This window comes from Nelumbo lutea, chromosome 1, assembly GCF_056320005.1.
Source record: "Nelumbo lutea isolate HS-2025 chromosome 1, American lotus-T2T, whole genome shotgun sequence".
NCBI classification, from domain to species: Eukaryota; Viridiplantae; Streptophyta; class Magnoliopsida; order Proteales; family Nelumbonaceae; genus Nelumbo; species Nelumbo lutea.
The window spans coordinates 67,327,592-67,343,830 of NC_142684.1; the positions used below are offsets into that span (position 1 = coordinate 67,327,592).

The 16,239-nt window shown below is 43.2% G+C and overlaps 1 protein-coding gene across 1 annotated transcript in view; it reads left to right on the top strand.

The window, feature by feature from the left end:
• LOC148875054 (nudix hydrolase 2-like) overlaps nt 1-16,239 on the top strand; it is a 39,159-nt gene that overhangs the window by 20,934 nt on the left and 1,986 nt on the right. The window contains exons 5-7 of the mRNA XM_088964133.1: nt 8,748-8,825; nt 8,922-8,972; nt 9,116-9,150. Coding sequence (XP_088820259.1) covers nt 8,748-8,825; nt 8,922-8,972; nt 9,116-9,150 — 164 coding nt within the window. The remainder of the gene's footprint in view (nt 1-8,747; nt 8,826-8,921; nt 8,973-9,115; nt 9,151-16,239) is intronic.

The following is a 16,239-nucleotide window of genomic DNA, read 5'->3' on the forward strand; positions in this document are numbered from 1 at the left end:
TCGTTGTTGGATGCCACAAACTCAAAGCGTAGCACGCATTCAATTTTGTGTCACCCGGGCCGCGTAGGACTATTCTAGCCCCGCTGCTCTGTTGGTTCGAGGAGCCATCTACGTGAAGGATCCAGGGCTCCTCATCCCAGTTCACGTTTGGCCTAACTAGGAGAGATGTCACCCTGGCTGCTACCTCACGGGGTTCGGAATCTATTGGCCTGGGAGCTCCGGGCTCACCTAAACTGGGGATCTCGGGCTCAACCGGCCTAGGGACTTCGGGGATGAACGTGCACTCGGCGATGAAATCTGCTAAGGCTTGGGCCTTAATAGTAGTCCGTGGCTTATATTGGAGGTTGTACTCGCTGAGCTCGATGGCCCACTTCGTAAGCCGACCGGAAACCTCGGGCTTGAGTAAGACTTCTCTGCTCCCTGCAAAATTTTACTAACAAAATAGATGGGTCGTTGGACCCGGTCTACTTTTATTAGTACCGAATTGACCACCTCGTCGCTTGCCGAGAGGTACAGTTCTAAGACCTCGCCCTCCTTGGGCCTAGTTAAGACCGACACACTAGCGAGGTAGTTTTTTAGCTCGTTAAACGCGAGCTGGCAGTCTCGGGTCCATTCGAACCCTTTGCCTTTAATTGCTTTAAAGAAAGGCAGGCAGCGGTCTGCCGACTTGGACATGAAGCGGCTTAGGGTGGCTATGCGGCCATTTAGCCTCTGAACCTCTTTTACTTTTTGGGGTGGTCTCATATCTAGGATGGCCTTTATCTTGTCCGGGTTGGCCTCAATACCGCGCTGGTTGACGATGTACCCTAGGAACTTACCCGAGGTGACTCCGAAGACACACTTGTTTGGGTTTAGTTTCATGCTAAATTGACACAGAATTTGGAAGACAGAATGTAAGTCTTGTATTAATTCATGCGAAAACGGTGTCTTGACGACCATGTCGTCTACATAACATTCAATCTTCGTGCCAATTAAGGGTTGAAACAGCTTATTCACGAGTCTTTGGAAGGTCGCCCCAGCATTCTTCAGTCCGAAGGGCATGACCTTGTAACAATACAGGCCGAACTTGGTTATGAAGGTGGTTTTTTCCTCGTCGGACTGGTCCATCCTAATTTGGTTGTAGCCCGAGTAGGCGTCCAAGAAGCTTAGCAACTCATGTCCCGAGGTTGCATCCACTAGGCGGTCAATTCTGGGGAGGGGGAAGCAATCTTTCGGGCAAGCTCGGTTCAGGTCGGTGTAGTCAACGTACATGCGCCACTTGCAGTTTGCCTTTTTTTATCAGAACTGGGTTGGCTACTCAGCTCGGGTAATGAACTTCCCTTATGAAGTCTGCTGCGAGGAGCTTTTCAACCTCCTCATCAACTGCCCTCCAGCCTTCTGGGGCTAAGTTGCGTTTCTTCTGTCTAATGGGTCTGACTATAGGGTCAGTATTAAGTTTGTGAGTTATAAGGCTGGGGTCAATACCGGGCATATCGGTCGCGGACCACGCAAAAATATCTAAATTTTAAAGTAAGAAACTTACTAGTTCGGATCGTAGAGGTTCCTGGATGGAAGCACCAACCTGTAGTGTCCGAGCCAAGTTCGCGGTTGAAGTTGGGATTGTGATCGTTTCTTCTGTGGGCGAAGCTCGTTCTTCGCCTTGCTCCGTAGGCCGCTCCAGTTCGCGGTCGTCGGCCACCTTGGTTTTTCCCTTTAGGGCGGCAACATAGCACTTGCGTGACTCAAGTTGGTTGCCCCGCGCTACCCCCACACCGAAGTCTGTAGGAAACTTCATTGCCAAGTAGTAGGTGGAGATCACTGCCCATAGGACATGAGTGATTGGCCGCCCTATTATGGCATTGTATGGGGAGGGGGTCGCGACCACCAGGAAATTGTGGTTGAGTCTAACCGCACAGAGCCATGTGCCGACTTCCACAAGTACCATTATTTTCCCGAGGGGCCTGACTTCCTCTCCGCTGAAGCCCACCAGAGGAGTGTTTGCGGGCTTCAACTCGCTTCTCTGCAACTGAAGCTGGTCAAACGCCAACTTGAAGAGAATGTCCGTCGAGCTGCCTTAATCAACAAGCACGCGCCTGACTTCGAAGTCGTTGATCCTTACTTTTATGACAAGCGCATCATCGTGTGGGTAGTGGACCCCTCGCGCATCGTCTTCCGTGAAGAAAATCGGTTCCTCCGTCTTTGGCCTCTTCGGAGGGTTCTGTTCTTCTCGGGCAGCTTCGCGAAGTGATGCCCGGGTTGCTGCCGAAGTACAACCCACTACTACCAAACCTCCCACTATCACGTGGATGGTTCCCCGAACTGGCCTCTCTTCCGAGGCTGTCTTTGCGATGGTTCGGCCGGCCTGCTGCTGGACTCGGGGGCATCCTTACCATGCTCCCCTTGCCGACCTGTCTTATTATTATTATTATTATTATTATTATTATTATTATGCTGTACAAAATTTTTCAAGTACCCGCGACGGATGAGACCCTCTATCTCGTCCCGGAGATTATTACAATGTTCGGTACTATGACCATGGTCTCTATGGAAATTGCAGTACAAGTTTTTGTTCCTCTCGTTTTGGTTCCCTTTTAGGCGAGGTGGCTACTTTACGTACGAGGCGTCTTTGATCGTCATCAAGATCTCAGCCCGCTTCGTGTTCAAGGGCATGTAGTCTGTCCGACCTGCCATGGAAGCTCGGAATGGCTAGCTTGGTCTCGACGCCCGAGCTGGATCCTTCTGGTTGTCGCCTTGATTGGGGAGTTCTTCTCTCTTCCTTTTTTCAAATCCGCTCCCAGTCCTTTGGTTGATCTCCTCCTCCGTTCGCATGAACTTGTCCGCGAGCTTAAGGAACTCAGCAATGGTCACGGGCTGTTTGGCCACTATGTGCCACTTGAACTCCTTGTGTGCTACCCCCATCTTGGCTGCCGCGAGCTGAACTGTGGGGTCCAAGCGTGGGATCTGTAGGCATGCGTCGTTAAACCTCTTGATGTAGCTACGGATGGGCTCCCCTTCCTTCTGGACCATGCCGAGGAGGCTCTCCTCGGTCTGGGGGCACCACTTGCTGGTGACGAAGTGTGTGGTGAAGACTTGCACGAATTGGGCCCAACTCCTTACTGACCCGGGGGCCAGGTTCCTGTACCAGGTGTGAGCCACTCCTCTGAAGGTGGTAGTGAAGGCTATGCACATACATGACTCGCTGGCCCTAGCCAGGTGCATCTGGGACTGGAAGGCATCGACATGGTCGCTGGGGTCAAAGGACCCGTCATACTTGTCGAGTGGGGGGAGTTTGAAGTCTCTGGGCATAAGAATTGCAAGGAGTTCTGATGACAGGGGGGAAGGGATTGAGAGGATTGGGGCAGCCTTTACCTCTTCGGAGCTCGTTTCTTCACCTCGGAGCTCGGGCAGGACGCGGGTTGCAGTTTGGCGGCTTCGCAGGCGGCGCCTCTGTTGCTTGGAAGGCCCGGTGTTGGCATTGCTTGCCTTGGTGCTCCCAAGCTTGATGGGCCTGGACTGCTGGGGGTGGTCCGCGGCTAAGGCACTGAACCGGTTTTCGGTGTGCAGGGGCCCGTCCTGAGAGCGGCGAGGTGATCTTGACTTGATGGATCGGGTTCCTGGTCCGCTAGCGCGTGGCGAGGCGGGGGCAGCCGCTCTCTCTCTCCTGTTGGGGGATAAAGCCTGGCTTCTAGAGGGGCTCCGAGCCTGGGGGGCCTGAGCTTGGGAAGCCTCCTAGTGGGTGCGCCCGCCTTGAGGGGAGGGCTTGGCTCGCCTAATGGCGGGGTGTCGAGGTGGGAGCTGACTTTGAGGCAGTTGGGGGAACTGCTGCTGGTAGTGGTATTGGGATACATGGTGCAACATCTGCTGTTGGTAGATTTGATGTTGTTGAAGCTGCTGCATTTGGGCTTGGATGGCCCGCATGCCATGCACCAGGTCATCAAGCTGGTTCTGGCTAGTTGCCAGGGGAACAATGGTTGGTTCAACAAAGGTGGTTCCAACAGGGGGAGGAAGGGGGACGTTCATGGCGGGAAGATTCACGGGAGCCACTGTTCGTGGCGCATTCAGGCTGGGGATCCCATCCACCGGAAGGGGGATGGTGAACTGTCCGATGCACACCACGGGGACTTGAAGTTGTTCCCCGGTGGCGTTCATCTCCGTGCTATGTCCGGCATTGCTGGAAGAAGCCATGGGTGTTGGAGTTTCTTGGAAAAAAAGGTGTTATGAAAGTTTTAGAGGGAGGCTTTTAGAAGCGTTTCCCACAGACAACGTCAATTGATGGAGCGCAATCCGGTCGGTCCTAGCTGTCAACAATCTTGCCTCTGACTGGAGCAAAAGGTGCTTGAAACGGGGGAGAAAGCGAGTAGTCTCCGGGGAGGAACCCGGTGAGAGTGCTCCGAAGCTCAAGTTAGTTTTCTCTCAAAGGCAAGATAAGAAACCAGGTGGCGCAAAGTTATCACGTACCTTCCTTCTTGGGGGGAAGAGGGCCTTTATAACCACTTCGCGCACTCACTCCCAAGCTCCTGCCAGGTCGGGTATCATTACCTCTGCACTTTTGCCAGTTCAGGTGTCATCACCTCTGCTGGGGCAGACAACCGCCACTGCTCTCTTTGTCGGAGCCGTCTCTGTGACTGGAGGTGGCGGTGGCAGGTGGCCGTTGAAGTGTGGCTGTCAAGCGTCAGATCCTAAGTCAGTCAGGTGCGCCGCCTCAGGGTACGGACTCCTTTGGTGTCAGGTACGTTTGTTCAGTTCGGCGGCCTGGAGACGAAGTGCTAGAGTGGTGTGCGAGGTGAAATCTTAAGTTCAGATAGAAGTGTGGCCCGAGCTGCCCTGGGGTGGGCCAGTTCGGGTTGTTGCCCTCTGCGCTCCTCGTAAGGCTCAGGGTCAAAGGGAGAGTTCGGGCTCTTTTTGGGGAGCTCGGACCGCTGGTTCCTCCTCTCGGAGCTCGTGCCTTGGGCGTACTGCCGTGCCGAGCTGTTGCTTCTGCCAGGTCACCCTTGGTTGCTTCTACGTGTTGGGTGGTCAAGAGGTCGGGTCAAATCTTCCCTCATCAGTAACCTAACTAGGTCTCCTTGTGTCTCTTAATTGTGTCGTAACCTATCTTCTTGGGTCCTTTTACTTTGGTTGAGTATTGGGGATCCCTTTGGTTGATGAGAAAGTGTTTTTATAGAGTACGAAATCATCCAAGGATGTATAAATGGGTTCTAATGTACTCTCGGGTAATACATATATTTCTAGTGGTATAATAACCACTATTAAACTTGATGAAACCAACTTTTTGGAGTGGTCCCAATTTGCTAAGGTTATCATAATAGGGAGGGGTAAACTGGGATTCATTATTGGAAAGGAGGTGAAGCTAAAACTTGAAGATTTGAAATTTGCAAAGTGGGAGCAAGATAACTTCCCTTGTAATGTCATGGCTCATTTGCGCAATGCAACCTCATATTGCCCGTAACTACATATTTTTTCCAATTGCTAAGGACATTTGGGATAGGGTTGTTGCCACTTACTCCTAGGTTAACGATACTACTAGAGTGTACCAACTTTAGAGGGAGGTTTGTAGTATGCATCAAAGGGAGAGATCTATGGCCATGTATTTTTCTTCTCTATAGTTTATTTGGGAATAAATGTATCACTTAAAGGCTCTACTGTGGAAGGACCTTGAAGATGGTGAAACTGAGTTCAAGGTTCAACTTTGAAAATGAGTTAAACATATTTTGAAACAAAAGTTTGTTCCGAAATAGACTATAGAGAACAAACAAACGAGATTGGACTCTCTTCTATTATCCTATTCCTCCTTCCTCTCATTCTTGTAACGATGGTATTCCTTCTCCTCCTCCTCCTCTAGTGTATTGGCCTCGGTCCCAGTAGTAGTTTTTCGTCGGGTGTAGGAAGAGGGTAGCTCTTGAAGTTGAATGCCTATCACAATTTGATCTCCTAGAGTTCCAAACTTGGGTAATCTTGAACCCTCTGATAATTTTGTTATTGATCCTAACCTTGATCTTTCTATTGCAATCCGAAAAGGAAGAGGGCATGCAACAAGTATCCAATACTAACTGTGTTTTATGATGCTCTCTCATCCTTCTATTGTGCCTATATTTCTGTCATTTCTTTTTTTTTTCCATTCTTCGTAGTGTTACAAAGGCAATGTAGTCCCCTCATTAGAAGGAAGCTATGAATCAAGAGACGGAGGCCTTAATAAAGAACCAGACTTGGGAGATTGTTCTTTGTCCCAAGGATAAGATTCCCATCAGGTGTAAGTGGGTTTACACTATTAAGCACAAGGCAGATGGCTCAATTGAGAGGTACAAGGCTCGGCTTGTGGCCAATGGATACACCTGGACTTATGGCATTGATTATTCGGAAACCATTGCTCCAGTTACTAAAATGAACTCTGTTCGTGTGATCATGCCTTCCTTAATGGGGACCCACAACAACAAGTTTATATGGACTTACAACTTGGGGTAAGCTTTCCTAACTGTGAAGGAAAAGTTTGTTGCTTGAAAAATTCCTTGTATGGGCTCAAACAGTCCCCTAATGCCTAGTTTAACAAATTTAGAAATGTTGTCTTAAAGATTGGATTCTCTCAATCTTAGGTAGAACACACCTTGTTCATAAAAAGAGTTTATGGTAGAGTAACAATGTTGATGACATTGTTGTGATGAGCGATGGCATCACATGTATATCTCAGTTAAAATCCTTCCTTATTTTAGAATTTGAGATTAAGGATCTTAGTGATCTCAGATACTTTCTTGGCATTAAAGTTGTAAGATCCAAGAAGGGGATCTTTCTTTCACAAAGGAAGAATGTTCTTGACTTGCTCCATGAAGTTGGGAAATTGGGGCGTAAGCTTGTAAAAAATACAATTGACCCTAACTACAAGTTGAGTGCTATTAAAGGAGAATATATGCATGACTAGACCTGACATATCTTATGTCAGAGTTCTTCTAAATAGAGGGATATATCAAAGATTTGTGGCTTGTCTCTAGTATTTTTGTTTGACTAGACCTGACATATCTTATGCTGTTAGAGTAGTTAGACAATATATGCATGAACCCAGGATATCTCACATGCAAGTAGTTAATAGAATTTTAGCTTATCTAAAAGGATGCCCTGGTAAAAAGGTGTTGTATTCCAATCATGGTCATCTAAAAATTGAGGCTTGCACAGATGCTGGCTGGCAGGGTCCATTGATGATAGAAGATCTACATCTGGTTACTATGCCTTAGTTGGAGGCAATGTGGTTTCATGGAGAAGTAAGAAACAATCAGTTTTTGCTCATTCTAGTGCTTAGGTAGAGTATAGGGCAATGACTCATGGAGTGTCTGAACTACTCTAGTTGAAGACTTTATTGACTGAGATAGGCATCCAAGTAGATACTCTAATGAGACTTTATTGTGACAATCAAGCAACAATATATATTGCTCAGAATCCTGTTCACATGATCGTACAAAGCATATTGAGGTGGATAGACACTTTATTAGAGAAAGAATTTCTACCATAGAGATTTGCCTTTCATTTGTAAGACCAACTAGTTGATTGCCTCACTAAAGGAGTTCACCATCCAAAGTTTGTTAAGAACCTTGTCAAGTTGGGCATGATTGACATATATGTTCAGCTTGAGGGGGAGTATTGGTAATGCTTGGGCAAGGGTGTTTTAGTCTTTTCATCATCTTTTTGTATTTGGGTGCCCAAGTAAGGGATTTCTTATAATTTTTTCTTCAAAGTATAAATAGTAAGTTTGAGAGTGTGAATATACACACCTCTCATTCAAAACCTTCTTCTTCTACAAACCCTAGATCAACAACTCATGCTAAAATGTTTGTTTAAAAATTTAGTTCAATAGTTAATTTAAGACTTCACTAATCATAATAGTAGTTAATATGTCCTCACAATTCAAGATGGAGATGATTTTTGAGAATATTTTTTTGATAAATAGTAGAAGATTTATTAAAGATCAATAAAAGGAGTTAGGGTCTGCTGACCACAGCACATTTCTGGCCATGTTCATCCAGCGGCACATTGGGAACATCTCTTGTACTTCATATCACCGATATTCCCGATGTGTGAGATTAGTGTGGCCAGCAATGTGTTGTGGTCAGAAGATCTGGACTCCAACAAAAGAGTTACACAGCGAAGGCTTCCCACCAAGAGGCATGAGATGCAGCTTCAAAAAACAAAACAAAATAAAATGATTTTTGAGAACCTAAAAGTGAAGGAATTAGGATATACATTGGTTATATTTGGTTTTTAAGGATACTCACTTTTCATGATGATAATTAGATATTCCTATCAATGTCTATTTAAGCTTTTTTCTATTGTTTATTTTATACAAAAGGATTGTTATTTTTCTAGGTTTAGTGCATGATTCTATCTTTTTTAATATTTCTAAAGTTATATAAATAAATTCCATATTCTTTCCTATTGTTTCTCTAGTTTCCTCAGATTTTCTGGATACCTAAGCAAAATTTATGTAATCCCTTATTTGCACATGGTGAAATGCCTAAACAAGACTGAAACTTTGAACCATGGTATACTGTAGTGGCTGGAAAGAAGGCTCCCTTACATTTATCTAACTTGACTCTTCCACTAGGAGACTTATAGGATTGTTTTGTGCTTTTGTTTAACCTTCTTTCTTCCACTGTTATATTGCTTTACTAATTCTACCTTCCTTTAGGGCAGCTTCTATCTAGACTGTGGTCTATATTTTCATTTTCTTAACCTAGTTGTGATGGCTCAGTTGTTTTCGTTCTGCAAATTTCATTGTTTGGTAGGTGCTAGTAGTCCAGGAAAAGAGTGGCAAATTCCGAGGAACAGGTGTTTGGAAGTTTCCTACTGGAGTTGTTGATGAGGTCTGTTCCCTGAAATTTGTGATTTCATCTTTCTTTAAAGAATATGACAAAACACATATTTTATCTTTCACCTTTAAATGAATACTTTTATGATAGGGTGAAGATATTTGTAAGGGGGCAGTCAGGGAAGTCAAAGAAGAGACAGGAGTAAGTGATAAGCATACAATACATGGTTTTGAGCGAACCTTTTAGTCCAGCAAAAAAAGTGAACTTTCTAGTATGCATTATTTTCAATATATTAAAGACAGTATGGATGATCTTACTGTGAGTTTTGGTTTCTATTGTAACAGATTGATGCAGAATTTGTTGAAGTACTAGCATTCAGGTAGAAAATCATCTCTCTTGCTCTCTCTCTCTCTCTCTCTCTCTCTCCCTCACACACACACACATTAAACAAAAAAGGGTGTCATTAATTAGGTATATTCAACTGCTTTTACATGGTAAGTTGGTAACTTGATTCAGCCCCCATCTTGGGATTCTTTAACTATTGTCCTTCCATTATTGAATTAGCGTATTGATGTCCTCTTGAACCTTAATGCTGTGACTCAGAAACAATCTTTCTTTCAATTTGTCTTCCATTAAGTTGGGGTAATAATTTTATTAGGGGTGATCAGGAGCCAGGCCAGATTGCTTGCACAGGTTTGGCTCAGGCCTGTTGAATTCACCTTTTTTTGTTCTCACGTTCAAAATCACATGGTTCACAACTTATCTTCTCTGGACAGGCCAGGATGGTTATGATGGGCAGAATATAGTGTTCTAACTCTTAATGGGGATGTAAATGAAAAACATAAGATATAACATGCCATTTTTTGATATGTGAGCAAAAACAACATTAATATAAATGTGTGAAGATGAGCAATAATCCTTTTACAAAATAGACAAGAAAGCTTTACAGTATAGTATCCTCTACACCCAAAATAGTATGCCACCAAATTACAAATCGAATCCATCTGACTAATGCTGGCATCTTCCCAAACTTGAGTAAGATCTTTGTCTTTATCGTAAAAAAATTTGGTGAACAAGACAAACAGCATATAGAGAGGATAGTTTCTAGTGGTGAAGAAATAAAGGGGGCGGGGGGAGAAGAGAGAGTTAGAACTTAAAAAAGGAAATAATGTTTGGAGGGATGCTGGGGTGGGATTTGATGATTATCAGGTAAGGGTAGGGGTGGGTGATTTTTGAAGTGGAGGTGGGGGTGGGAGAGATGATAGAAGAAAACAGGAGCTATACAATAGCAATGAAGTAACAAGTAAAAACTGGAGGATGGGGTAATAGGAAGGGTGGGAGGTAGGGGTGGGGGAATTTGCACTTGGTTTTGAAGGAAAAATAGAAGGAAGTGAGAGTTGGATGTGCAAATAAGAGTGGTAAAATGAAGCGGAGGGTGTCCTAGAGATGTGAATTATTATGCTGAATAGAAGTCATCCAAGGAACCATGGAATTTAGTTGTGGCATGCTATTTTTGGGAGACATTGGTGGCATAACATTAATTGATGAAACTAGAGACTTATTAAATGCAAAATTGGATCTATGGACAAGTGCCCTAGAAACAAGAGATTTTACAATAAGCAGGATTAAAGCAGAATATATGCTGATATGAAAAGTAAATTTAACAATAATAGGACTGGAAATTATGGCACCTTTAGGATTGGAGATCAAAAGGTATCTAAATATGACCTCTTTTATTACCTTTATTTAGCAATCCATAACAAGGGAGAGATTGCATAGGATGTTGTCCATAAAATTAGAGTAGGAGAATACCACTTAGACCAAAAGAAAACTTTTGTAAAATGGTTAAGCAAGTAATTTGATTGAAGTGGTAACTATAAGGGTGGCACATTGGGTAAAAACTTTGAAATTTCTTGTAGATTTTAAGCCAGAAGACTTCTTCAGATCATGGGGAACAATTGCAAACATTGCTTCTAGAAGACCTATTGTAACTGAATTCTTCTGGTCCCTCCGGATGCTGGGTGGAAGAAACTACACTTTGATGATAGCTGTTTGGGAAACCCTGTCCCATTGGGTATTGGTAGGGGTGTTGGACAGTTTTGTATGCCCTTAGCTTCAATCAGAATGATGTACTTTATGAGTTTATTGTAAATGAATAAAAGTGCATATTTGATTCATGTTCCCTTGGTATGTTTCTATGTAATACCCTTAAACTGGACACTTAATGAGACTCGTGTTAATTTAGAATGTTTACAGCCAGTGGGTCGGTCTGGGGAGACATATCCTGATAAGACTGACACTGTTGTGCCACCAAGTCGGTTGGGGTGGCCTGTCTCGGTTGCCAAGGTGAGACCCTAGGCACATATAGTGTAGGATTAATTGAATCTTTGAACTGGACCAGATTTCCAGTATTGCCCTGGACCTTGGAGATTGATGGGCAAAACTGAAAAGTTACACCCGACCCCTAGACTCGATTATGATACTGCACTAGGTGTCGGATTGGGTTGTCTTTGATGTACCAATCAGTGAGATCCTTAGCAGGGGTCAAAACTTGGGTATGTTGGGACAATTTGAGAATTCATCTGAGTGGGTGATCACAGTGACAGGACCAGCCCCTTTGTCGGACAAAGGTAATGATCGGGGATGCACTCTCACTGATGGAAACCAAGACTGCCGGCAGCCGATTTCAATCGTTGAGATTTGTTTTGCAAAGTATATTTTATATGAGATATAAAAGTATATATATTATGGTTTCTAAAATGTTTGCAAAAAGATTTTAATTCTCGGGATCCATATAAGTAGAGGGTGCAACATTGTTCCTTGCAGCCGAGGGAGAGGTCCTCTCTTGTCGGGCAGTGTTTGATCATTAAGGGCTGAGAGGTTAAGTGTAAGACCATTGAGGATAATACCTGATGGGCTAATCTTGCATCTGTCCATAGTCCCTAGGTGTTACATGGTGGTTTGGCCCAGGGACCACTTAGGGTAAGTGTTGGGCTCGTAGAGCCCATTTGATGGGTTTCAAGGGGTGCACTATCCATAACAGTGTATTCGGCCAGGCCTTGTAACAAAGGCTGGGCCGAACCCATGTTGCTGATGTGTAGATCAATGCTTGGGTCCCACGCCATACAAGGAAGCCCAACTGGGCAGCAGTTAGGAAGGTTAAATGAGCACATAAGCTTAATGGGCCTAAGGCCCATTTTGAACTGGACTTATTTAATAAGTTAAATATGGGCGAATTCTGAGATGGATCAGCAGATAGGATAGGGTCTTAACCCTATCCACTTAGAGAGTCCAGATCTGAATATGATTCGGATCTAGAAACCTCCTAATGAGATTAGGAGAAGGCTGATCTAATCTGCAGATAAGATAAGGGTTTGTCCTTATCACCTAAAGAGAGGTCTGATCCAAATATGATTTGGATCAGCAGCTCCTAATTGGATTAGGAGCTGATCTTTTAGGGTTACAAAAGAAGGAGGGGGCGGCAGCCTTTAGATGACACACATAATCAAATCCTCTTCAGAGCTGAAATCACAGAAGAAAAATTTTTGCAATCCCTGCAAAGATCTTTCTTACCGCCTCCTTCCTGCAGCCGCCAGACATCCAGTTCGATCTCCAGTTGTGGGAGAAGTCAAGATTCGATCTTGACATCAGTTCTTTGAGAAAGAATTGATAGGAAGCTGTGCTCATGTGCCATAATGCTGTTTCTTGTGAAGGACATAATTCTTGGAGAAGAATACTACTGATTCTGCTCCATCCTGCATTGCGTCATCTTCAGTGGGAGCAGTCTTTGGATCCTTCCTTGGGTGTGAACACCTTCGTTGGGAGATACTTTTTCTCCGTATTAGGTATATTCCTCTCCTACTCCTTTTGGTTCAGATCTGGTTCAGTTTATGGTTCAAGATTGATCATTGAAAATATGATTTTCTAAATAGGGAATGTGATTCCCAGTTGAAAGGGAGAGAAAAATTTTTGAAATTCGCCCCTTTATTCCGCAAGATTTGGGCATCCATACGATGGATCTCTCATCCCTTCAAGGGGAATAAGGGAAGAGAATGGAAATATCATTGCCATGTTCTCAGGCCCTATTCAGCATGGCGATGTGGTGAATTCAGAACTGAAGGTAGCAGTATGGTGTTGAGAAAGCTAAAGAGTTGGGGATTAACAAGTTGATTATTGAAGGGGACTCAAAAGTAGTTGTAAACTGGCTGAAAAAAAGGGGAAGGAGCAATCTGGAGGCTAAGAAATGAGCTCAGGCACTTTAAGCAGGCTTCTGAAGACATGGAAATTCAAATTAGATGGATTAGGAGATCAGCTAATAGCATGGCTGATGGTCTAGCTAAGCAAGGAGTTCAAAGACAATCTATGTTCTGGTCTATGTTATAGTTAGTGGGGTTTTCTTTGGGTCCTTTAGGGCTTGTTGTAATTAATGAACTTCTTTGTTGGGTTTAGCTTGGGACTGTATTGTATTAGTGGGCTTTCTGTGGACTTTTCGTCTACCCACAACTTCTTGTTGTACACATCCTTTTAAATTTGTGTTGCTGATAAAAAAAAAATGTACAGAGTTAGGTGTTTCATAATCTATAAACATTTTAGTTGGATGAGTGGGAAGACTAGAAATGTCAGGATTAAAATTGAACTTATTTGATGGAACTTAGGAATAGCTCTAATAGGTGATAAAATGAGGGTAAGTAGACTATGATGGTTTGGTTATGTGCAAAGAAGATCAGCTATAGCACTAGTGAGCAATGTTTTCAACCCACCGTTGACCTAGCTGGTCTAACTGTCCAAAGTCCAAACTGTCACTCAGCCATGATTCTGGGTTCAGTTCTCTTAAAACTTGGCATTCAGTCAAAAACCGTTCACCTGTTCAAAAACCACCTGACCCAGGTGGTTGAACTGTTGATCTGTTTGACTTGGTGATTGGGTCACGGCATGGGGTGCACACTAAAAGTGAATGCAAGCTTCCGAAGGTCATAACTTTTCACTTGGATGTCCAGTTGGGGTGATCTGTTTTTTTATTTTTGGATAACTTTTTGAGCCCTGTTATTTTTGTAAAAAAAACCCTTTTTTGGCCTCAAATTACAATTTTTAATTTTTTAAATTAAAAACTGAATTAAAAATATAAATTAAATATTAAATAATACATATACTATATGTAGAATATAATTATGCATTATTTATTGATAAAATATGTGTTTATATACATATATACATATATGAATATGCTTATATATAGAGAGATGATGTGGCATGGTCTGACTGTTCAACTTGAAGACTGGTGCCCACAACCTGGAGGCAAAAATGTTTTGGCCTCCGGGTCGGTTTTTAAAGCATTGCTAGTGAGGTGAAGTGATCTATAAAAAGTCGAGGGGTCTAGAACTAGGGGAAGACCAAAAAGGACGTGTTGAATTAGTGAGAAATGATTTAAGAGCCCATAATAAAATGGACATGGCACTGAACATAGCAGAATGGTGGAACAGGATTCATGTAACTGATCCCATATGGTTGGGATAAGGCTTAGTTTAGTTGAGTTGTGTTATTTTTGGGAGACAGTTGCTATTGGTTTGATGTTATTGACAGGGAGTTCTATGTTTAGTATCTTCTCAGATTAAAATAGGGGTTCTTGGACACGGGAGGAATGGTTGTTTTCTCTCTCTTCTCCCTTGGTGAGTTTTAGGAATGGTTGTTTTTTCTCTCTCCCCTCTTGGTGAATTTTTATCACCTGGCTTTGTATTTTCTTCTTTTTCTTTTAATAAAATTTTCCTTTATTATCAAAAAAATGTGAAGATACATTTCCTTCCTTATATGCACTAGAAAATGGCACTTGGAATCGTAACCCACAGCTAGCCTGTCTAGATCCAAAATCCACTGCTGGCCATGATAAGCAGACCTCTCTAACTGAATGGTGAGAAAACCAGGAGAAAACAATCAGGAATAAGAAGAGTTTCAAAGTGGGGCTGCCATGGACACTGGAGAAACAGATGATATGCCGATTCCTCCAAGTTCTTGCACATGAAACTTTGATTAGGAATGACAAGACCTCCATTGTTAAGTGGTCTACCATAAGAAGCTCATAAAAAAGGAGCTACAAAAGCCTCTATTGCAGGTGGGACCTGCTTGCCCCAAGCACAGTCTGCATTTATAGAATTAATTATGCTTATTGCTAGCCACATAGAAAGAGTGGACCTACAAATTTCCATCAGGATTTCTCCTTCCATCAAGGAAAATGTAAGAGCTTGATCATTCTTCTGAATTAGAACCACACATTCATTAATTTCCCTACTTTATTGAGTTTCAATAAACAGCATAGGTGTCCTTAACTGTGTTGCCCACCTGGGCGGAAGCGTGGTATAGTTTTGTACATAGTTTGCACAATTTACTAAAGACACTCCAATTATCTTCTTAAATATGGATTTTTATGACATCCTCCACTTAGAATTCCATGGAGAGCTAGAAATCATAAGGACCTTCTTAGACTCTAAGAGCTGACAGACCTAGAATACCAACCAAATGGAGCTTCCCCATTCTTGGGTACAATGACTCTTGTCCGTCAGGTTGTTGCCTGTTGTCAGAATCTCCACAGCCACTTACCCAGATCAATTATTTGTTATGTCCATATTTCTAAAACTCAACCCATCATAATAACATAAGCAATCCAGGGCTCTTCAGCATGGATATTTGGTTGGGAGCCAAAAAGGGCCTCATTAGTTGTCATGCTGACCTCTGTTCTTGAGTTAAATTTCATCTCCAAATCACTTGCCACATTCCTACAATAAGCCCTTGTTTTGTGGAAATTTTTAGGCCCCATTTGCTTTTCAGGAAGTTACCTGGGTAAATGCACTTACCAGGGTAAGTATTTCCTGGGAAATCTTAACCGGATCAGTGCATTTACCCATGTTATTTTATTTCTCAGGTAAATAAGAAAATGACCATTTTTTCCATAAAATGCCATTATTAAAAGGGGCAATTTTGTCCTGTCCAAGTGTTGGCAACTTTGCCCCCAGGTGGGAAAGTTATCCACTCACCTTGGAGACCCAGGTAAGTGATACCCAGAGAAAATAAATTTTCCATGGACCTCACATAAATCTGAAAAAATAACATGGTATCTTGGTCAATGGGAACCAAAATCCCATTGACCAACGTTTCCCCCTCTCAAAATCCAAAAAAAGAATGGGCCCTTATATTGAAAAGTTGTAACTTTGAATGGCTACTATTTTCTGCAGAGATCACCAATGAAAAGTGACACACAAGGCTAACACACTGGTGGATTAAAAACTTGGCCAATGTAGAGGGTTACCTACATGATGGATGGTTAGAGTCTGCCACATCATTCCTCCATGTGGAAAAAATAGGGCAGGCCATGTAGGGAAAGCTTCTTACCTGACCCAATTAATCAACTTTTTTTTTTCCCTTCATATAATGAATAATGACTTGTTAGGTGTGATGGCAAAATCTTTGACTGACAAGT